We start from the raw sequence: 25,772 nt of genomic DNA on the forward strand, positions 1-25,772 counted from the left end.
CAGATTGCCGTCTCCATTATCGTATCGCCAGCGATTTCTTTGTCTTTTATCCAGACAAGAAGAAGCCTTTCCATTTCATCGTGCACGTGGGTCCTCTTGCTGGACAAAATAGTGACGCCCTTGGAAGGTGTAGTTGCTTTGATTACATCCTTCTGCTTAAGGATGGTGCCTATTGTTAACGAATTTCGGCCGTATTCCTTGGCGATCACACTCAATCACATACCAGCTTCATACTTCTTGATAACCTCCATCTTCGTTTCCAAAGAGATCATCCTCTTCTTTCTGTGGATTTCTTTGAGATCCATGACTACGTAAATACTTTACGTAATTATGTTATGTAGTACGTATACGTATGTAGTAAAGTTCTCACACAACACAATAAAGTATACTACAACGAAATCACTAACAAATTTACGTTAATAAATGAAATCTTTAGAACGAACGAATACCGCGTGCTTACGATACCGACGATGCCGTGCAGTGGCTGAAGAAGCACGCCGCTACGTAGATGCGTCATGGGAGGGATGCTGACCAATAGGAGAGAAAGATCTCATGGCGGTGACTAGCATCAGGAACCAATGGGAGAGCGGGAGGATGGTGGCGAGTCTACTCAGTTGGCGGCGCGCGAGTTTCAAAATTGTTATTGGTGGTCCGGGCGAATCTCGGACTTTACAGCAACAACCTTTCGTATTTTGAGCAATTTTCGTATGTAGAGCCGTAAAATTTTTCGTATTTGCTTTCATATCTCGAGTTTTCCGTAAGTTGAGCCTTTTGTATCTCGAGGTACCACTGTACATATATATATATATATATATATATATATAATATATATATATATATATTATATATATATATATATATATATATATTATATCTATATATATATATGTATACAGTGACCCCCCCGTATTCGCGTTCTCCAGATTCCCGGACTCACACATTCGCGGATTTCTCTCGGGAACGTTTCCCCTGCATTATGCGCGGAAAATTCGCGCATTCGCGGTATTTTTCTATGATAAATATCCACAAATTCCTGGATTTTTTGATGAATTTCATCAAAAAATGCACTTTTTGTGATAAAAGTATTAAAAAACCATGTAGGAAAATTTTTAGTGGGTTTTTTCTTGAGTTTTAACTAACAAAATAGGCTGTTTTTAGCATTTTTTATAGGGGTTCCAAACATTCGCGGATTCTAACTATTCACGGGGAGGGTCTGGTACGCATCCCTTGCGAATACGGGGGGACCACTGTATATATCTCTGTCTATATATATACATCTTATATATCTCTATATAATCTATCTATCTAGATATATATATATATATATATATATATATTATATATATCTATCTATCTATATATAACATCTAATATCTTATATATACACTATATATAATCTATAATATATATCTATATATTATATATATATATATAGTATATATATATTATATATATATATATATCTATATCTTATAGATATATATCTATTTATATATATATCTATATATATATATATCTATATACATATCTTATATATATATATATATGTTATATAGATATATATATATATATCTATACTATATATATCTTTGCTCTATATATCTATATTATATATCTATATATATATATATATATATATATATATATATATATATATTATTATATATCTTTGCTCTACTATATATATATATATATATAGATAATATATATATCTATATTAATATATATATATATCTATCTATCTATCTACTATCTATCTATCTCATCTATCTATCTATCTATCTATCTATCTATCTATCTATCTATCTATCTATCTATCTATATATATTATATATATATATATATATATATATATATATATTATATATTACACACAGTGGACCCCCCCGTATTCGCGTTCTCCGGATTCGCAGACTCACACATTCGCGGATTTCTCTCGGGAACGTTTCCCTGCATTATTCGCAGAAAATTTGCGCATTCGCGGTATTTTTCTATGAGAAATATCCACAAATTCCTGGTTTTTGTTATCAATTACATCATAAAATGCACTTTTGTGATAAAAACTATTAAAAAAACCAAGAATGAAAATTTTTAGTGGTTTTTCTTAAGTTTTCACTAACAAAATAGGCTGCTTTTAGCGTTTTTATAGGGGTTCCAAACATTCGGAATTCTAACTATTCGCGGGGGGGGTCTGGTACGCATCCTCCGCGAATACGGGGACACTGTGTATTTGTATGTATGTATATATATATATATATATATATATATATATATATATATATATATATATATTCTATATATATCTATATATATCTATATATATCTATATATATATATATATACATGATTGATTTTTCCTACCTTTCCTTCAAGGTTAATTCTCTATATTTTCTTTAGGTCAGAGGAAGTGTTGTTGAACATATCCAAACAAAAATAAGTCCTCCTGAACCCCCTTTTATAAAAATTTTACTGATTTTTTTTATCTAATGCGGGAATTCGATAGTCACTTGGCAACAACGCTTTGCAGCAAGACAAACACGCTGCTGGGCTGATTCGTTCTATTATACAAAATTTTGGTTTTCTTAGCAGAGGGTAGAAGGGCTATAATCCCATTTAATTCCAACTTTGTATCGGTCGTGAGTTACTTTCTTCTTCTCTGTTTTTCTTTTCCAGCTCTAGCACAAAGGAAAAATGCTAAGTACGTAATTGTACTTTATTGACATTACGTATTCCAAATAAAATATAAAAAATATACTGGAACATTACAGAACAAAGGGTTAGATATAGAACATGCAAACTTTCATACATGAAACAATACACAAGTACCATAATCTAAATGAAAGTTATGTATAAAAATTCTTGCACAAGAGAGAATGGTGAAAATTCATCCGACAGTGAGAATGATGAAAACAAAAACAGACGGCTAACAAGGTAAAGACAGTAAAGTGAGATACATTTATGATTGTGAATGGGTTGCTAGTAATTTCAGGGCCTAAGCTTTATTATTTGACAACAGTGGCAGTTTTATTACATCAATAAAAGAAAATCTTTAAATAAAGATGATGAAATTTATAGATATCACCATTTTCTTAATCAAATTATCCTTCAGTCGTATAGAGGAGAGAGAGCGATAGAGATTTAACAGTTTTCTTTGTATTGTTCTCTACCCTCCTTTGAACACTGGATATCAGATAGTAATATAATTTGAACATAACTATTTTGGCATTGATAATTTATAATGTTAAGAGAATTATAACAACACTATAAAATGAACAATTAGGATATGGATCAATAAACAGAGACAATATGGTGACATATATATCCTATCTATATACAGTGCACCCCATGTATTCACGAGGATGCGTTTCAAGAAAAACCCACTAAAAATGCTTATAGTACCTGGTTTTTTAATAGTTTTATCACAAACAGCACATTTAATCATGAAACTGACATATAAATACAGTTATTTCTGCAAATACAGGCAATCCCTGAGTCACATCAGGTCCGGATTAAGTCGTTCCAGACTTAAGGCACTTGCCTCATATTGCTGTTAACCTGCTTTATCATGCTGTACACACATACTTCCAGTGCTGTTGCTATTTATTTCCATTATAATTATGATGATTCGGGTAGTTATGGTCCATAGAAAATGTCAAGAACGAGGATACAGGGGGTCCACTGTATACATACATACAGTGGGGCCTCGGTAATCGTTGGGGATGGGGACCGCAACCACCCGCGTTAAGGAAATATCCACGTTATCACTTCCCTCAAAAATGCCTAGGCTATACACTAACTGCCTACTTCAATAGTTAAAACAACAAAGACGTTGTAACTCTTAAAAATTCTTTTCGGGTAACTGCCTATTTCAATTCCAGTTTAAACACCTACTACAGTGGTCCCCCTGTATTCGTGGGGGATGTGTATCAGACGCCCCCTTGAATAGTTAGAACCGGCGAATAGTTGGAACCCCTAAGAAAATGCTGGAAACAGCCTATTTTATTAGTTAAAACTCAAGAAAAAACCCCAAAAATTTTGATACTTGGGTTTTTTAACACTCTTACGCCGACTGGACGTATTTTACGTCGACATTTTTTGTCTCCCGTGTGCCGACTGGATGTATTTTACGTCTAATTACAAAAGTTTTTTTTTAAATTCGCGGAAAAATACTTATAGGCCTACCAGCCTAAAACTTTTGAATCACGCGCCTTGGGGGATGCTGGGAGTTCACGGATCAAGGTGTTGTTTTGTTTACAATCGTTATGCAGGCGCGCAAGCGCGAATTTCTTTCTTGCCGCACTAAAAAGTATCTATGACACATCTCGGAAATTATTTTGTCACTTTGACATAATTTTTGTACCATTGTAAATTAGCCGTTACATGAAGTATTATATATGAAAATGTGCGCATTTTTATGTAGAATACAACAATAAAATACTCATGATTGTAGCTTTTATCAGTTTTGAGACATTTTCATATAAATAACGATAATTGCCAAAATTTCAACCGTTCGGTCAACTTTGACTCTACCGAATGGTCGAAAAACGCAAATTGTAAGCTAAAACTCTTATATTTTAGTAATATTCAATCATTTACCTTGATTTTGCGGCTAATTGGAAGTCTCTAGCACAATATTTCGATTTATGGTGAATTTATGAAAAAACTTTTTCCTTACGTCCGCGCGGTAACTCTTCCGAAAAAAATCATACATGCAATTGTGGTAATGTTTGCACCATTTTAAAATTAGCCATTATATAGTTTTATATATGGAAATGTGCGCATTTTCATGCACAATACAACTAAAAACAACCCATGGTTGTAGCTTTTATCAGTTTTTGAGATATTTTTCATATAAATAACGATAATTGCAAAATTTGCCAAAACAACAACCTTCGGTCAACTTTGACTCTACCGAAATGGTCAAAAAATGCAATTGTAAGCTAAAACGCTTATATTCTAGTAATATTCAAGCATTTACCTTCATTTTGCAACAAATTGGAAGTCTCTAGCACAATATTTCGATTTATGGTGAATTTATGAAAAAAATAACATTTTCTTTACGTCTGCGCGGTAACTCTTCCGAAAAAATCATACGTGCGATTGTGGTAATGTTTGTACGATTTTAAATTAGCCATTACATAAAGTTTTATATATGAAAATGTGTGCAATTTCATGTAGAATACAACAAAAAATAATTGAAGGTTTGTAGCTTTTTCTCATTTTTGAAATATTTGCATATAAATCACGAAAAAAATAGAAAAAAAAAACCCACGTTTGGTCAACTTTGACTCTACCGAATGGTCGAAAAACGCAATTGTAAGCTAAAACTCTTACAGTCTAGAATATTCAGTCATTTATCTTCATCTTGAAACAAATTCGAAGTCTCTAGCACAATATTTAGATTTATGGTGAATTTAAAAAAAAATCTTTCCTTCCCTCCGCGTGCGGATTATCCGCCACAAATCTCCGAAATGCGTACGTACCATTCTCGGAATATTTGCTCCGTTTCATATTAGGCATTTCATAGAGTTTTATATATGAAAATGTGCGCAATTTCATGTAGAATAAAACGAAAAATATTTGAAGGTTGTAGCTTTTCTTATTTCCGGAATAATTGCATATAAAAAATATATATATTAAAAAATTCGACATTCGGTCAACTTTAACTCGTCAGATATGGTCGAAAACTGCAATTGTAAGCTAATACTCTTACAGTATAGTAATATTCAATCATTTGTCTTCATTTTGAAAGAAATTGGAAGTCTCTAGGACAATATTTAGATTTATGGTGAATTTTTGAAAAAAATATTTGATTACGTCCTCTCGTTACGAATTCATGCATTATTTTGTGATAATATTTTCTCTGTGTTGCTTTTATCGTTTTACAATGTGTTATATACCAAAAAGATCGCAATTTAGTGTACATTACAACGAAAAAAAAGTAACTTGTTACCTTTAACCGTTTTGCGCACAGCGCGATTTGAATACAATTATATATGAAATTTCGTTTTTACGCTATCATATATCGCATTATTTATATACGATAATGATAATTTTTTTCATTTCTGATGGTTGCATACTAAACTTCAACCAATGACAAAACAAGGAGCCAAAAATGAACTCTTAATCTTGAAAACTAAGAGCGCTGTGATTTTTTGAAAAAAATATTTTTTCCGCTTCCGCGCTCACTCTGAAACGCCTCCGGCACACGGGAGACAATTTTTTTTTTACCGCTACGGCGTAAGAGGGTTAATAGTTTTATCACAAAAAGTGCATTTTATGATGAAATTGATAAAAAAAACCAAGAATTTGTGGATATTTCTCAGAAAAATACCGCGAATGTGCGAATTTCCTGCGAATAATGCGGGGAAACATTCCCGAGAGAAATCTGCAAATGTGTGAGTCCGCGAATCCGGAGAACACGAATATGTTGATTGATGATACACATGTACTTGCAACTTAAAAGTACTGGGTAGCATAAATGTTTGCTGACCGCACTCTTAGCTGACAGCTGGGGGCACCGAAGTTGATTCCCATAGAAAACGGTTATTGGGTTAACAGTTTCTAACACTTGCAACAGTTTAATTTTGAAATTTGCGGTAGCTCTTCTATTGTTTAGTGTAGGTAGTGTCAAACCTCGGTTTTCGTACATTTCAGTTTTTTCTACAAAATTTTGTCTTCGTTATCGTACCTTTCCTCGGTTTTCGTACGCTCGGAAACGTTCTATCCGGGGCCCCATGCGTGACTGGGCCCCGTATCGAGCACCCAAACTAAGCATCCCATCTTCTGTTGTGAACCATTCTGCTTTTGTGTTCGTTGTTTTTCTGCTTTTTCATTCAAGTGCAACTGCTAAATAACCCATCATGGGGCTAAAGAAAGTTCCAAGTGCTAGCCCTTGTGTAAAAAAAGGTGAGAAACACAATAGAATTTCAGAAAGAACTCATAGCAAAGTGTTGGAGGAAGTTGCATGCTGATCTCAGTGAGAAAATGCCTACAACAAGCGCTGCTGTTAGTGAATTTAAGGCCAGCACAGGTTGGTTTGTAGAATTCAGAAAATGAATGGGCATACATAATGTGCCTACTTCAAGGATTAAGGAAATGTTTGCAAAGTGGAATGATGTAAGAAATTTTCTGGAGAATTATCATCCCAACAAAGAAGTTGTAATGCGTGTCTCCAACATGTTTAATGACAATGTCGCATTTAAGGCAAATTTTAAAGAAACGCCAGGAACAAATGTCTCTGAACAGTTTTGTTGTGCAACAGAGGTCCAGAAACTCTCAAGCTGGTCCTAATACCAGTAAAAAATGAAGAGGGGAAGTAACCTCAGATATGCCAGTAAAAAATGAAGAGAAGTTTCCCCATATAAGTTCTTGATACCTGAAGTCATAGAGGGAGATTTTCCTTCCAAACAATAACCTCTCCTCCTACCTCTTCTCTCCTCTCCGTCTTCCATACGAGTGATAAGAGTGATGTTAAATGTTCATTTATTCATATCATTAGTCATTTATATTTATTTCTCATTGTTTTCTGTATGTAAAACTGTTTATCCCTTACGCATTAATTGTATTTACATTATTACTTATGGGAATTATTGTTTTGGTTTTCATACATTTCGGTTTTCGTGGGAGGTTCTGGAATGGATTATGTACAAAAACCGAGGTTACACTGTAACTAGTCCTACCCACTTTTGGGGAAGAATAGGTACAACACAGCTGAAGAGCTCAAGTCGTTTGTGCCCTGTGTCCATGAGAGGGGTGGAGGGAAGCCTCTAATTCTGTAATTACTTGGCAAGTACATATATATGAAACTAAACTTTAACGTAAGTAACTTAACATATTTTCATATAAGTACAGTACCTCAGACTTTGAACTTAATCATTCCAGAAGGCAGTTCAAAATACGATTTGTTTGAAATATGAAACGAATATCTCCATAAGAAATAAAGGGAATCAGGATAATTCATTCCAGCCAACCCAAAAAGTCCCATTTTCACATTTTTTCTATTATCAATGTGTTCAAAATTTAAATTAAGAGTGTAAAGTAATAAAACAGTATGTTTCATGAAGTAAAATAAAAAAAAAAAAAAATTAGTTTCTGTGAATGATTTCCGAATTGTTTGGTGAAAATGGCGCACGTCAGGCTAGGGGGTGGAGGGAGGAGAGACCAGAAGCCTTTGAGGAAACTGAAATGGTCGCAGTAAGCAAAGGTTGATAACAAAATCAATTTTATTCACATTTTAAAAGGATAATCAAAGGAATCGATAGTGAGAGAGAGAGAGAGAGTAATTAGCATGTATGATTGATAATATGTTTACTACACTTGGATCTTAAGTGTATGAAAAAGATTAATTGTGCCACAATGCATCAACTTACTATTGGAAAATGGCAGAATTTAAATTAACATGAGGATTTTGCATACAAATAAATAATAAGTAAAGAATGCAAGAAAAGGAGAGATTAAATAAGTTTTCACAATGAAGCCGTTTAAACAAACAATCGAAGGCATGCAGAAATTGAATGTGGTGCCAGTGAGTTTATGATGGAGCTGATTTACTTTTACAGTGGTAAAAAATCATAAAAAGCAATTGTTACTAGATAGATATTTTACCATATAAAAAGAAGTGATTTGGGCAAATTGAGTGTGAGCAAAAGAAACAGGTTAATAATCATCCCAGGAAGCAGACCCCACACCTTCCATCTTCTCTCCTCTCCTCTCTACCGTCTCACTCAGTGCACCGAACACTGGCTCGAGTAAGCTTTTTTTTTCTCCACTGTATTTCATTTGATTGTCTTCATGTTTTATCATTATGTTAAAAACTTGAAGTCATTCATTCATTATTCATCAAAAATATAAACACTCCCTTCCTCTAACTCAAGTTAGCTGTGCATCACTGCAATGACTATTGATTTTATTAATAGATTACATTAAATTTTGTGAAAAGCTTTGTTCTTTTATTTACTATTTTGTTGAATATGATTAAACTACAGTAGTACCTCGAGATACGAAATTAATCCGTTCCGAGGCGCCCTTCGTATCATGAGGTTTTCGTATCTTGGACCACATTTTACATGTAAAATGGCTAATCCGTTCCAAGTCCTCCAAAAACACCCCATTAAATTTCATAATAAAGCTAAATTGACCTATAAACAATGAAATACTACTACAACAATTTGGACCATTCAATACCTAAATTAAGACTAAAAATGCAAAACCTGTAAATAAAGTGTATATTAGTGTACAAGAAATATTATTACTGTAACGTAAAATGGGGAAGCTTACCTTTCGAGTGAGGCTACGTACATATGTAACTATCCAAGGAAGATTGCTTCTGCCTACATACTTTTTCACAATGTTCCTGTGTGAGCCTTTTCAGGGGGTGTCTTCTACAAATGATTGCACTTTATGAAAAGCTGCTTTAATTTCTGCAGTTGTTTTTTTTTTATGTAATATGTACGTACGTACACTTTAAAAAATATACATACGTACTACAACGTAACTATCCAAGGAAGATTGCTTCTGCCTACGTACTTTTTCACAATGATTGCACTTTATGAAAAGCTGCTTTAATTTCAGCCATTTTTTTCTTCTTTTTTTATTTTTTTATTTTTAACTTTTTTTTTACTTTTTTTTTCTTTACATAGGTTTTTTTTTTTTTATACAGAATTTCAACTTTCTTATTTTGCACCTCATGACTCTGTTGGCCCTGGTGTCCATCAAAACCCTGTTCAACCAAATGCTGTCTCTGCAACTGATTTGGGTACTGAATGTTCGGCTGCTGACCTTCAACATAAACTGAAGTGCCTTGATTATACGTACACTACATACTGGTATGCATGTTGTAAATGATTGGTCTACACCCTCTGTTCAGCAGGGAGTGGAGATTCTACCAACCTTGCAAAGTTTCCAGTTATCTCAGAGAGACCTTGATATGAGAGAGACCTTGATCACTATCCCATGTGAGAGATCTTGGTCACTTTTTTTTTTAAATATTAGTATTACGTACACATTGACGATCCCGAAAACGAATACTGCGTGCGTACTATAACAATGCTGGTACCGAGTGGCCGAGCCACGCCACCATGTGTACATATTAGATGCATGATGGGAGGGACGCTGGCCAATAGGAGAGAAGGATTTCATGGCCGTGACTAGCATCAGGAACCAATGGGAGAGCAGGAGGATGGTGGCGAGTCTACTAGTATACTAAGATGGCAGCGCGCGGCGCGATTTTCAAAATTGTTATCCGGGCGAATCTCGGACTTTCAGAAACCTTTCGTATCTTGAAAACTTTTCGTATGTAGAGCCGTTAAATTTTTCGTATTGGCTTTCGTATCTCGAGTTTTTTGTAAGTTGAGCCTTTCGTATCTCGAGGTACCACTGTATAGTACCATCTCACTCGGCACACTGAAAACTGGCTCAAGCAAGACTTGTTCATTATTTCTGTATTGCATTTGATTTTCATATCTTATCATGTTAAATTTGTGAAATTCCCTTTTTTAAGTGAATTGTTATTGCTTTTACATACACACAGTAATATTTCAAGTCTCTCTTCTCATTCTCTCCTCAACTCATCAATGCTCCTTCATTCACTAAAGTCAGCTGTGAGTGACATCCCCACAGTATCGTACGATTTTGTACATCTTTTATGCTACATTTTACATTGAAATGCTTTATTCTTTTATTTATATGCGTATTGTAAACGAAAAAATGTTAATGCAGTTTTTATTGTAGGACGCAATAGGCCGTTGAATACAAGTACAGTGGAATCTCGACATGTGTAAGTCCCTACTTACGAAAAATCCAAGTTACGAAAGCAAAGACGAAGATTTTTTTGCTTCTGTACACAAAAACAATTCAGGTTGTGAAAGGGTAAAGTCCGAGATTTGCCCAGACTACCGAGAACAGTTTTAAAACTAGCGCACCGCCAACTGAGTAGACTCGCCACCATCTTCCCGCTCTCCCATTGTTCCTGATGCTAGTCACTGCCGTAAGATCCTGCTCTCCTATTGGTCAGCATCAGGCCTCTATGTAAAGGCGTTTCTTGACCATTTTTTGCAGCAACGTTATCATAAACACTGGAATTCATTCGTTCACATATATTTCGTTTCTTAACGTAAATTTGTGTTAGTGATTTCGCTTTCGTTGCACTGTAAGTTACTTTATCGTGTTGTGTATGAACTTAATTACTTACGTTATTTGCCATGGGTCCCAAGAATGTTGCTGAAGTTTACGGAAAGAAGAGGATGCTTTCTATGGAGAACGAAGATAGAGATAATCAAGAAGTGTTAATGTTTTCTGCCATTTGTTAATGTGTTTCGTAAAGTTTAGCGTTTATGTTTTCTGCCATTTTTTAATCTGTTTCGTAAAGTTAAGTGTTCACGTTTTCTGACACTTGTCCTCCTCCTCTGTCGTCACTTTTGGAGATCGCCTCACTCGAAAGGTAAGGTTTCACATTTTACTACATATGTACGTACATGTACGTAAAGTATTTCTTGTATTATGTACACTAATACACTTTATTTACAGGTATGTAATACAATAAAGGTTATGTTAGGTATTGAATGGTCCAAATTGTTGTATTTCATTGTTTATTGGTCAATTCAGTTTCATCATAAAATTTACTGTGGTGTTTTTGTAGGGCTTGGAACAAATTAGGCAATTTACATGTAAAACGTAGTTCCAGATACGAAAAAATCAGGTTACGAAGGCCGCTTTGGAACGGATTAATTTTGTATCCTGAGGAACTACTGTATAAGCAAGATAATCAAGTATAATAAACAAGATAATCGGTCAGTTCAAAGTATGAGCACTTGTTAGACAAAAGATACAAAATTTTCTTGAAAATTTAATTCGAAAAACGGATGTTCAACGTAAAAAAAAAAAAAAAAAAAAAAAAAAAAAAAAAAAAAAAAAAAAAAAAAAAAAAAAGAGGTGCCACTGTAATTACCAAGTAATTACATAGCTGAATCCCACACTGACAGGTGGTGGGACATATGGACATATTCTACTCAAAAACATTCAGCAACGGGAATGAGTTTGAAATAGAAAGATAGCATTGGTGAAATGCTTGTTGTAACCCTACCTGGTAAGAGAGCTACAGCAGGAAGATACTGTCTCTGGTTGGTGCTCATCTCAACCTGTAGTGGTGTGACAGTACAGCCGTGGAGTGCCTCTACAGCTAGTTGTTGACTTATGGCCGCAATTGGTTACAACCAATTGGTTGTAAGACAATTTTAATGTAAGTTGGCCCATGTTAATTTACCGTAAAAGCATACCTTAAACATAGTATATGGTATAGTAATTATTACTTTCAGCTAATTCTCTAGGCTCAATGCACATTGGCTAATGATAATTCAGTACAAAGAGAAATTGAATAACATTAACAAGTTAGCCTCGCGTATACAATGATATCATGGTACATATATTGTATATACAGTAGTCCCCCTGTGTTTGCGGGGATGCGTACCAGAACCCCCCCACCCCCATGAATAGTTAGAATCCCTATAAAAATGCTTCAAAACTCTTATTTTGTTAGTTGAAACTTAAGAAAACCCACTAAAAATTTGTATACCTGGTTTTTTTTTTAAGTTTTCACAAAAAGTGCCTTTTACAATGAAATTGATTAAAAAAAAAAAAAAAAAAGGAATTTGTGGATATCTCATAGAAAAATATCACAAGCAAGCAAATTTTCTGCAAATAATGCGGGGAAATGTTCCAGAGAGAAGTCCACGAATGCATGAGCCCACGAATCCGGAGAACGCAAATACGGGGGTTGTCCACTGTATATGAATACAGTAGCCTAGCGTACAGTATACTACATATACAATATAATTTAGTAATTTATTAACATAAGCCAATTTTGGAGGTTCAATGCATTCTGACTATGATATATTAGTAAGAAAAATTGGACACAATACGGGAATCAGATTCAGAGCGACATCAGCATACCTAATTGAGTGATGTCAGGCTGCTGACGGTTTCATATATTTATGAAATAAAAACATAATGAATATGCCTTTTTTTCATGTATCTTTTAAAAAGTTATACATTACTATATCCAATAATATTTTATGTATTTTCATATTACTGTATCATAAAATACTAACAAAGGGGTAAATGTTTTGGGTAGGAAATCAGCTGATGGCAAATACGAGTTTATTTCACTGTATTCACCTCAATTTGGAGCGAATTATCTTGCTTCTAGTTAGCATAAAATATCTAGATACTTTACTTATATGAGACAAGGTAATATGTCGTCATATGTTTTTAAGTAAAATATGAATGTAATACATCCCTTGAACTAAATGATTTTTTTCTTTTTACCAAATTGCGTTGTGGGCATGTTTATTGTGTAAAAATATTATGTGATTCCGTTCCCTATTTTCACTTGATTTCATTGTACCATGAGCTTTACCATTACGTTACAGTGGGGCATCGCTTATTCACGGATCAGTATTCACGGATCCAGTTAATCACTGGTTTTTTCTTGGACCGTTTCTCATGTTACATCACTGGTATGAATCGCTGCATCACGGGTTTGTTGTGTTGCGTATGCGATGTTTTTCGGTAGGCTAACCCTCGGCCGGCCGTGGTCCGATAACTACCAACATTCATTTAAAGACTCATATAATGATATTAACTGACAATAAAGGTAATAAAACCATTCTCACCTAATATATTATTGTCCTATCTTCGAAATAAATAGCCTATTCAAGGTTTATGTACGACGTTCATGGTAGGCTAAGCGTAGTTGCAGTGCGATAACCACCAACGTACACAAACATTCACATTATGATATTAATTGACAATAAAGGTAATAAAACCATTCTTACCATATATATTATAGTCATATCTTCATAATAAATAACCTATTCGAAGAATAATTCCACATCATTGCACTCAACTTATCGTCGGAGTGGCCAGCCACAAAATGTAAGCATATACCTTTAGTACGAAAATGGTTTATGTATACGGTTGCGTTCAAAGCGACATTTTTTGTTTTGATAAACTTTTAGAAATTTTAATAGTAGTGGTAGTGTAATTACAGTAGTAATAACATTAAGGCTAAAATTAATTCGAACTTCATTATTATTTTGGCAGTATTCGTATATAACTTCTCTGAACAATGAAGTCATACAAACGCTATTTGTCATAGATTATCGTAAGTATTGCTGTTTGTTATTGGCGACGAAGCGTAAACGAAATACATAAAAGCATTTTTGTTTTTTACTTATATATATCGTCATATCTTCATAATAAAAAGGCTATTCGTGGAGTAATTCCATATCAGTGAAATCAATTTTATCTATGCGAGGCCAGCCAGCTGACAAAATGTACGTACGTATATGAAAATCAAATTATGGTAGCGTTCACAGCAAGATTATCTTTCGAAATTTTTATAGTACTATTCATGCTACGTAGTAATAATGTTTGGAATATACGTAACATTAATTTTCAATACAAAATATCATCGTTATTTTGGTAGTGAATAATAGTTTAGAATTATCATACATACACTGCATTGTTATGGGTTTGTGCCAGTGATAAAACAACCAAAATAACGTTCTCCTTTAAGTCAACGCGTTTAGGAAAAACATGACATAGAATCGACTTTGCGACTTCGTTCACTTTGATATTTTTAATATTTTTAACGATACAATAACTATCATTTGTACTACTAAAACCATCTTCACATAAGTAATTTTTCGTAAGATATGTGTTGTTACAAAAGCTAGCTTATACATAAAAGGCTTTTATAATTTAAGTCACCATATACATATGTACCCAAACTCATTGTGGGGAAATTTACTACTGTTTCCTCGGATATTGAAATACTTTAGCATCATTCAAACACTTTAATAATATAATGCATAAATACTAGGCTATACATATTTACATCGTATACAAATACTACATACAGTTATATACACATACTTTTATATACAAAGTTAACAGTTATATACACATACTTTTATATACAAAATTAATCATATGAGTAGTGATCAGACGACAGCTGTGCACTGGACTACGTACGTACTACTTGGAAGATAAAACAAACAAAAATTTTGTTGTTGTTAGTCGCCGGGATAGATTAACATTTTTCCAGAGATTAAAGAGCTGAATTTTTCTTTTGAAGGTATGTCAACCGCGTTAGTAAATAGGTATCATCTTCTAAGGAATTTTTTTTCTCTTCTTTTTGCGGAAGAATCTTCAAGCCATTTTGCATTCAAAGTAATGAGAAGGAATCATTCTATTCTTCATGAAATCAGTAAAATACTTACACTAATAATAAAAACTAAAACTACGTACTGTATGCAAAACACATACATCATCGTTAGCTTCGTGTGTGTAAACGTTCATTCTAAGAAATTACAGAGTAGTATAACTAACACCTGATTGGTTGGTTGGTAGCCAGAGATCTGTTATCCAATGACTGCCCTCTGCTTCTGTTCTATTTATAGACATACGCCATGGATGGCACTAGGTTTGAACGTTACCATGTTCGTGATTTTCTGACTGCTGACGGCAAAAATTACTCAATAATTTTCTTTATATAATTATTCCTTCGTGAAAACAATAATATAATATCGCGGTTGACATACCTTCAAAACAAAATTCAGCTTTTTAATCTCTGGAAAAATGTTAATCTATCCCGGCGACTAACAACAACAAAATTTTTGTTCGTTTTATCTTCCAAGTAGTACGTACGTAGTCCAGTGCACAGCTGTCGTCTGATCACTACTCATATGATTAACTTTGTATTAAAAGTATGTGTATATAACTGTTAACTTTGTATATAAAAGTATGTGTATATAAACTGTATGTAGTATTTGTATACGATGTAAATATGTATAGCCTAGTATTTATGCATTATATTATTAAAGTGTTTGAATGATGCTAAAGTATTTCAATATCCGAGGAAACAGTAGTAAATTTCCCCACAATGAGTTTGGGTGCATATGTATATCTAAGATGACTTAAATTATAAAAGCCTTTTATGTATAAGCTAGCTTTTGCAACAACACATATCTTACACGAAAAATTCTTATGTGAAGATGGTTTTAGTAGTACAAATGATAGTTATTGTATCGTTAAAAATATCAAAGTGAACGAAGTCGCAAAGTCGATTCTATGTCATGTTTTTTAACTTTAACGTATAGTGTATGAAAAACACCAGTGTGTCGTAGCGATGCGTCATCAATACAGTGGTATGAAAATACCACATGGTGTTGTAGCGATACGTAATCACAAAGTAACAAATCCTTTTCCCGGACCATCCTCAGAATTTTACGACTCTTCAACTTCAAGATCGATATGGTAAAATATATTATATAGTCCTACTTATTGTTAAAATTCACTAGTTGAACTGCAAAACATTATTATATTTTGATTGTTATGTACATATATTTTTTGTGTTTTATGGAATGTTTTTTTTGAAAATAATACCTATTAGTGAACATATGGTATTAATTGTCCCACTATTTTATATAGGTGATCTTAATTATCTCACTTTCATTTAACAGTATTATATTAATATTTATTTAAATAAACTGTAATTAATAAATAACAATAATGAAAAACATAAAGGGAAAAAATGTTTTTGCTGCAGTAGTGGTGTTTGTTTGATTATGCATCTGACCTCACATTTCCGAAATCTGAAAAATTCCAAAAACCGAAACATCGGAATGTGTGTGTACTGCACATTTTTTTAAACACGCACACAATGTCTACACATTTACTGCGCAAATTACAGTACTGTACGTATTTAACCATGCCCTGAGAGAGAGAGAGAGAGAGCAGAGAGAGAGAGAGAGAGAGAGAGAGAGAGAGCGAGAGAGAGAGAGAGCGAATGATTAAGGACTCCAAGGCGTGTTATTTTTACAATTATTTTATTATCGGGTTGGGATTTTTTTTTTTAATCTTGAGATTTTCTATTCAATTCTCGAGATTAATAAGAAAATTACCGTAAATTGACTAGCATCAGCACACATCTGAATGACTCGGCCATTAGCAGGCTAAACCACCAACCTTATGAACTTGCATGATACATGAGATACATGACAAAACACAAAACCACTGTTTATTGGTGAAAATTAGGGGGTTGCACGATATGGGAGATTGCACGTTATTCGAGTATATACGGTATGTGATTTTTTTTAGCCTTTTATGGAACAAATCTAGTAAGAAATTGCCATTCCCAGTTGGCAACACTGGCCTACAAACGTTTGTTGTTGTTGTTATGAAATGTGGTGTGCGGCGCGTTCTTTAAATTGTACCCATATAAACGAGTTAATTATGTGGCATCCAAAAGCCCTGATTCTTTTACTCTTATGGGAAAGACGCCTAAAGGTCAGATGAAGGTTTTTACGTGGAATATACTAGTATTAACGTGTTGTGACGAAGGGAAGAGATGTTTCGCTGCATACTGTTGGTAGCATTATCGTTATTATATTACTGGATTGCACTGCAAAATCGTCGCCATCTTTTATCAACATAGATTGTTGGTGAGTACCCATATGATTTACATATTTTGATAGTTCTCTTACCACTCATCCTCTCTTTCCTTGTAAAAAAAAAAAAAAAAGAGGCCCACCATGCGTATGTAGGCTTCTAGCTGTAATCCCTAGGCTAGTAGGCTACATATGTACAGTAGTACATATACTACATTTATTTTTTAAGGCTAATTTTGTACAATAACTTTAAAACTGTCTTGAATTTAGTTTTAGGTGATAGTTGAAAACATATTTGGTGTTTGAACTAAAGTAGGCAGTTATAAACATTGGAATAGTGGTCTTGGGTGGGTTAACTATTAAAGTAGGCAGTTTTAAGCAATTTTTGAGGGGGGTATCAGGATAACACGGGTATTTACTTATCACGGGGGGGTTCTAGGCCCTATCCCCCGTGGATAACGAGGCCCCACTGTACTTATCTTTTATCAGCATGAAAACAACAGTAAAATATGTTCTTTCAAGACCTGAAGTTTTGATTAAAATGATTCTCTCTCAATTTTATCTACGATTGTGTTTGATGGCATACGTTTACTGGAGTTATATTCTTGTTGTCAATGCACGATAATAGCCATTAGCAGCTCGAAAAGTGAGCTGCAGGTGTGGAGAGGCGGGAGCTGGGGAAAAAACTGTTGTACACACAGTTGGACACAGCTCTTTCTTGCTCACGTTACTTCCCAGTCGTTTTAGCTGTGGGTGGTCGTAAAGTCGATCAGTCATGGCTTGCATAGGTAGTAGTTGACAACTACCTGTATTTAAGTGGGAGCTTTGTAGCGAAAAGTACTTCAATGGCTAGCAAAACATCAATAAATGCCCTTGCTCTGGCCGCAGTACCATAATAAACAAATCAGACAATGTTGTAACCAACACATAAAATAAAAACCACCACCCATCCACTAAAAGACTGAAGGGTACTCCAGGTATACAGTACCCCCAGGCTCCTAAAGACTCGACACTCTATGTATATCAAGGCGAGTAGATACAGAATAGAAAGAATACCCCTATGCTTCTTTCCCCAATACCATGCCAGCCACTGGCAAAGGACCTAGGGTACTGCAATTTTTGAAAACTGTCTCCACTTCATGCAAATAATGCATGGCAAACACTGATCTACACCTCCAATAAGTGAACTATAGAATCGTGGATAACGACACGTTTAAAAGCCAACAAGGTAACGGCAACTCTGACTTCTCGGGCTTTGACTCTAAAGCAGGCAAAACATCCTCCTGAATTCTCGAGTGCAACTTGCAGATAATATCTCTTAAAAAGAAGAATTTTGGACAGCAGGCGGGAAGGATTTTTAGTAGAGCACCAGAAGCTGTTGGATGGGCCTCTGATATTCTTGGTCCTATCAAGGTAATGTCTCAGAGCCCTTACAGAGCAAAGGGCTCTCTTCATCTTCCGGGCCCAAGAATATGAATCAAATTTTTGATGATGAAAGAAACTGGGCCAGGGCTTGGAAGAAGTCTTGTTCTTAGGCAGAAAGCAAAGTGTAAAAGAGCAGACTGCGTCTCCGTAAAAGAATCCGACTCTCTTATCTATGGCCTGCAGCTCACAGATTCTCTTGCCTGAGCAAAAACAACAGGAAGAAGGGTTTTCCTTGCTAAATCTCTGAAAGAGATGGAGTGAAGGGGCTCGAACAGAGGACCCAAGAGCCATTCAACACATTAACTGCCATACAGCAGTTTGACATTTTTCTCCTGGCACCACGACTTCACAGCCCTCTCCTTCCCAGCTCATTGCTTACAGCGAGTAGAGGTCAACAAAGGTCAGTTGTTTGATAGAGTAGAGGGATAAGAGTGTGTAAAATCCATGAAACACATGGCTCATAAGGTGATCTATATACAATTTTATTTCTATAATGTCAAATAAGCCACCGGTGGCTCAAAGATAAATTGGTTACTGGTGGCTCAAGTGGCAATGCTTGTCATAAGTCTTTCATCTGTTTCATCCTTTGTACACTGGTGGTACACACTATAATAACCAACTAACTGTTACCTTTATTTTACCAAGCATTTTCCTTCCTGGAGTCCGGATGTACCCGGGGACATAAAAGTATGCGTCCTGCATGTCAATAGTTTGTTTCCATTCTGAATTTAGTTTTCTGAATGAAGAAATTCAGGGGGGGTGATGTCAAGGACAGGTCTCTAACCCCTGATGACTTGGGGCCCACAGACAGACTGTTGTAAAAACCTTCTGCGCTCACATCCTTGACCACCTCTATAACTCTCTCCCTGAGAAGGGGAAAAAACCTCTTTTGACAGGGCCAAAAACCTCTGAGCCTAAAGAACAGGCTGTCAATGTGATGAGCGACAACACTAAAGGAGACTTCTCTGAACAGGATGGAGTTGCCCTCTCTGAGAACCTTCAAGACCTAAGGTTTTACATTTCAGGCTTCCCATTTCTCCCAAAAATGGAGAAGCCTGGCTCCCATTGGAACACAAACTGGATCCTCACTTGTGGAAGAAGGCTTAATGGTCTTCTTGACTGGTGTGACTGAGCATCGGTTAAAAGTGCAGGCGAGGCTGGAATCTTGCTCTATTACCCCCCCGAAAGAGCTGTTGAAAAGGAGAGACTGTCCTAGAGCCAAACAAGACTGACTCCTTGGGATGCTGGTTGACTGTTCCAGATATTGCATGGATTTTTTCTGAAGATTCGCCATGTGGCTATGTGCTCCACTATAGCCCATGGAAAGAGATGAGGTTGATCCAAAGGTGCAAATAGGAGAGCAGATCTCTGGGTGGAAGTGACCCCTTTGGTGTGGAAAGAGCACCATAGTTCTCTTTTTTTCAATACCCCCAAAGAGAACAAAGCACCCACTTCCAGGGAGCCATCCCTAATGGCCATGTCAGCATACGACAGGACCCCAACCAGTCCACAAACAGGTCCCTTGCAGGAATGTCACAGTCTTCTATTTTCTTAGCAAGGTTCCTCTACATTCCAGTCCAAAGAGCTGAACACCTCAAAGACATTAAATATATTGTGCACTATGTTGTCAAGCTTTGTCGACGAGAACAAATTCTTGGCAGATGTGAAGGCTGATCTGCGAGAGGAATCAGTCAGGCTGGAGAAATTGCGATAGGGTGGTGTACAGAAGATAGTCTTGCCAAGCTCCCTCTTCTCTGAGAGCTATCTATCAATCTCAGACAATGCTTTCATTGATGAAGAGGAAAAGACCATCTTGGGAAGCCTGCATGACTCCACACATTGGTTTCTCATTATGAAAGACAATACAGGAGAAGTTGGGGCCTCTGGGGTGAAGAGGGTTCGGATAACTAATCAGAAAATACTTGAGGAGAGCTGTGTAAGCCAAAGTTGAGTGACTCTGTTCAATAGCTTCATAGTCGGACAAAATCAGAGAGTCCGACGGATCCTGTGCCACTGCAGGAGGCTTCTTTAAGTCCCAAAATGTTAAGTTGGTACTGAATGGGCTCCAATAAAAGATCAAAACCACTGAGGCAGAGATGGCACCCGCTCAGACACTGAGCCGCTTGCAGGGGAGCGGAGAAGTGTGATCAGCAGCTAGGATGTGCCTTTTCAACGGACAAGAATCACTGGAAAAGCCCCATCGGGGCCCTCTTGTCTGAACTAGAGTCCAAACCACTAGAAGACAATGAATGCACATCCTTATGGACACCTTTCCAATGGCTGTCCATTGAGGCCTGGGACTTATAGACAACAGGCTCAGAGGAGGCAACTACCCTTGGGCAAACCCCACCGACCTCCCTTGGACTTCCAGTATGCCTCCTCCCTGGTTTAGGGGAGTCTGACAGGGACTTTTTGTCTTGGAGCGCCAGCGGGATGAGTAGTCACCTCCTCCACTGACACTGCACTTGCACTTGTCACTAAAAATCACCTTGTCCATAAATACCTTAACAGATGCCCCTAACTAGGCCAGTATTGATGAGCAGACCACATTTCTGGTCTACTATTCTGGTTTCGAGGCAGGCGATGACATTCGGTCATTCGGTCAGAAGTATGGGAGCCAGGTAATAGAGTAGGTAGGAAAGGCAAGGCAGAGGGCTGGTGATGGGGGAAAAGGGAGTTATAGGTGAACAAAATAGTGCAGGTAAATTGGCTACACCTGATTTAGGAAAGATACTTGGCTAGCTAAATTCCTAGCTTCAGCTCTAGCAACCACTTGCCTCTTCCTGTCTCTCTCAAGTCGTCAAGATATGCCTTTAAAATCTTCCATTTCCCCCTGATCCCAGTCCCTGCACTCATCAAAAGTCAAATCAATAGAGCAATTCTGTCCTCTACAATTAATACAAACCATATGAGAATCATACGAGGCTTTCATCAGTCTAGTTTAGCAGCCAGTAACCAAATACTAGTAGCATTAGTGTCAGACATGGTCCAAAAAATGTTTTAATCAGGGAAAAATAAAAATCAAATATCCTAAGCTAACTATAAATAGCACAAAGGCTACCAATAGAAAGAATGTCAACAAATGGCGATCAGACAACACCATCTAGTGATAATACAAAATCAAGCTGGTCAAATTGCTGAAATTCAATCAATGACCAGCAGAAATGAATTGAGCTCTTTAGTTGTGTTGTACCTATTCTTTCCAAAAGTGGGTGAGGCTATAGTAGATTCACATCACCCGCGCATCTGATGTATAGGCCAGTCCCTTACAATGCTCCTGATTGGCTGTTCATAAGCCAATCACAAGGCTGAAAACTCTCAGTCTCTTGAGAGAGTTCACATAGGCAGGATTATGTTCCACCTCTCCTCTCCTAAAGGATACTTTTGAAAGACATGTTCCACCTCTCCTACAGGATACTTTTGAAAGACATATCCCTCAGGAGAGGTGGAGCATACATCCTGCCTATGTGAACTCTCTTGAGAGACTGGGAGTTTCCAGCCCCGTGATTGGCTTATCAACAGCCAATCAGGTGCGTCATAAGGGACTGGCCTAGACATCAGCTGCAAGGGTGATGTGAATCTTCTATAGTTACCTACACTAAAGAATAGCAGCGCTCCCATGAATTTCAAAATTTAAACTGCTGCGATAATTAGACACTACTGTAGCTATGAAATTAGCACTTGGTAAATTATGTATATAAAAATATAAGTTAAATACCTTATCCATCCCAAACAGCATTTGGAACTGTGGGACAAGAGCATTTTTGGGTTCAGTTAAAATCTTCACCAGCATAGCCTTCGTCAACGAGTGGAAGGGTACTATTACAGGAAATCGCCCAACAAATTCCTACAAAGAAAAATAGATGTTATTAATCATAGCCAAATAGTGTATTACATACTAGTATGTATTTGTATTTTGTACACCTTCCACAGTTTTTTCTTCAAAAAATTTTGAATGTAAATCAGATATACTGCTAAGCCACATGTCAAAGATGATGATTTTTCAGAAAATACATTAGTGCAATACATACATAACAACCTAAAGTACATATTTAAATTAATCATTTGTATTTTAAAACTCACAGGAATCATTCCAAATTCGATGAGATCCCTTGCTTCTACTTTACTGAGCAATGCATCTTTTTCCTGGTTATCCTCCTCAACATCATTGACAGCTGTTTGGTGAGCAACGTCAGCTTGAGAAACAGCTCGTCGACCTGCTGACTGTCCACCGATACCAAAGCCAAGATACTGGAGAATAACAGAAAAGTAACAAATTAATTTCCTTTAATGATGTCAATATAATTTTCATTAAACATGAAATCTACATATTCATAAGAAGAACCATTCATTGTCTGACTAGAACCTTCTACTTTCGTTTTTATAGAGAAGAGAAACTAAGATTGAATGAAAAGGGCTACCTAGTTCTTCTAGAGGGTGAGTGTTTTCCACGTTTTTACCCATTTTTCTCAATTTGAAGCTTCAGTCACAGGATAATTAACATTCCCTCAAGAGATTATATATAATTACCCTGAGGTTAAATCTTGATATTACCAATAATTTTTATATCAAACCTTTAGCCATGTCATGGTATTTTCTAAATGTTGCCCAACTTTTACTGAAAGATGACCTTGGGGTCAAAGACTTGGCATTCATTTTACAGTATTCAAATTACATAAATCTCTTGGAATATATTATAAAAATGACAAATTTTCTAAGACAGTTTGTATTTTCCATACCTACAAACCTTCAGTCTTAACAATAGGATAATTTTCTAGCACCTAGCTAGATCTGGTTAAACAATCAGAGATGGTAAAGCAAGGAATCTTCGAGATCTGGCAATGCATGCGTATATTGGGTGAAAGCTGGTCAAAGACCACACACCCCATGCTACCACGTTCAGTCTTTTTCTTAACCACCTGGGTGAGGGACAAGGTTGCTCACTCTCCATCCAACCTGGTTGTTTTGCCTGTGTTCGCTCTCTTGCTTGTCTGTGTGTGTGTGTTTGTGTTATTATGGCTTCCTCTGCATCTTCTCAGCCTCGCCAACGTATGTGCCCATGGATTCAAGGTTTCCCGTGTTCTCGTTTCCTGGCTTCTTCGGCTACGGACCCCCATTCCACATGCAGTAGGTGTCGTTCCAATTTCTGCACTATAAACCCCATGATGCTAGTTGTGTGCCTGTATCTCCTTCCTTTTCTTCCATCTATTCACCATGGAAGTATCGGGACGCCCTCAGGCTGATTTACTGTTTAATGTCGCCTCCTCTCCCTCGGGGGTTAATTTGCTTCCCAGGAGGAAGGAGGCTATTTCATCAGTTTCTTCTCTTTCAGAATCAAAGGCTTCCAAAATGGCGGCTCTCTGGGCGTCACTTGGCTTATGGGGTTCACCCTCCTTGGACGGTTTGCTAATGCATTTCATGGAAGCTCGCCCCTCCCCATCAGGACTCCCCAGCTCTACTGCCCTTTCCTTGCAAAGGTTTCCTTTAGCCTTCTAATCATTCCATTATCCATAGGACTTATGACTACATACTAGCCTTCACTTTTAAACTTGAAAGATTTTCTAATAAGTAGCAAGTGAGTATACTAATAAATTCTCTAAGTAATAAATGATCATACTAATAAACTCCTGGACTTACCTGGCTAATTTTAAGACTTTATGAAACCCATAAAAACCATATGGACACAAGCCTTTAAAGGATTAAAAATACAAACCCCTACCTAAAATTAAGCAAAAATAAGGAAAGGGACAAAAAGAAGTTCTTACTTAAAAAGTAAATGTTCACACTTACTTGATACTGAAGCATGAAAAGAAGAAAAAATCTTATTAATTAATACTATTAGTTATAACTACTGTTCTTGAGTACTGCATATGACTTTACAATAATTTTTCATACTAAACAAATCTATTAGCTTAAAGAAGTACTTAATCATGAAAATAATGACTCGTTTGACTACTAAACTAAATTTGGTCATCAAAATAACAACTGGTTTGAATACCACACTAAAACATGAAATAACTAGCATGTCAACATACCAACTTTTATAACAAAACCAAATTTTAAAAATAGCTTCATCACTGTCTTGGAGCACAAATACATTTATGCTAGGCTACAATTCATTTTTTGTTTGCCATTCTTCTAACTCCAGGAACTGAGTATCCATAATTATTGATAATAAACTCTTGTCAGACCTTCAACATTAGTACAGTAAATGATTCTTGAACTTTTATTAGAAAATGATCCATGAACTTTAAAATGAGTTGCAACATGGACTAGTGAAAAGAAAAAAATGTGCACTACAGTAAACGGAAATAAGAAACTGATATATGCGTCCTGATGCCAAGGAAAAGAAAACCTGACAACAAACTGATCTCTTTGTTTACAGCACATGAATTTTCAGTTTAAATGCTATTTATTAACTATAAAGGTGAAAGCAAGAAATTAAATTAGTGCAACAGGCTACTTTGTATTTACCAAATACATGATTTATTATTTACGTATACGTATATTCAATAGTAAGATAATCGCCTAAATGGTAGAGCCAGAATGAAAGTGATGATAAATTAGCATTAAATTCATAATTTTTTCCAGCATGATCTTAGAAGGTGAAACACAAAAATATGACCACGGCAATATTTATTAGGTCCAACAGACAAGCTTTGGCAAAAACACTAGTTTTGGCATCTCAAAAAAAGAAAAGAAAAAAAAAAATGGGGCATTTGGATGTATTACATATTACTTGGTTTCAAAACATTTAGTTAATCATTTGAAATAGCAATGCCAGCAATGTTTATCAGCTGATAAATGTTAACCATTAGCTAACTGATTGAACACAGACATTATAAACATGAACTAGGTAAACATGTGAACTTCTTTTAGTCCCCCTTCCTGTGATGC

The 25,772-nt window shown here is 35.9% G+C and overlaps 1 protein-coding gene across 2 annotated transcripts in view; it reads right to left on the minus strand.

The window, feature by feature from the left end:
- The window catches only part of LOC135225768 (ATP-dependent Clp protease ATP-binding subunit clpX-like, mitochondrial), a 305,503-nt gene that overhangs the window by 35,743 nt on the left and 243,988 nt on the right, over positions 1-25,772 (minus strand). For both annotated transcript variants that reach the window (XM_064265224.1, XM_064265223.1), the window contains exons 10-11: positions 22,959-23,126; positions 22,594-22,722 (exon numbers count right to left, since the gene is read on the minus strand). In XM_064265224.1, the coding sequence (XP_064121294.1) occupies positions 22,594-22,722; positions 22,959-23,126 (297 nt within the window). The remainder of the gene's footprint in view (positions 1-22,593; positions 22,723-22,958; positions 23,127-25,772) is intronic.

The sequence above is a fragment of the Macrobrachium nipponense genome, chromosome 13 (assembly GCF_015104395.2).
Source record: "Macrobrachium nipponense isolate FS-2020 chromosome 13, ASM1510439v2, whole genome shotgun sequence".
NCBI classification, from domain to species: domain Eukaryota; kingdom Metazoa; phylum Arthropoda; class Malacostraca; order Decapoda; family Palaemonidae; genus Macrobrachium; species Macrobrachium nipponense.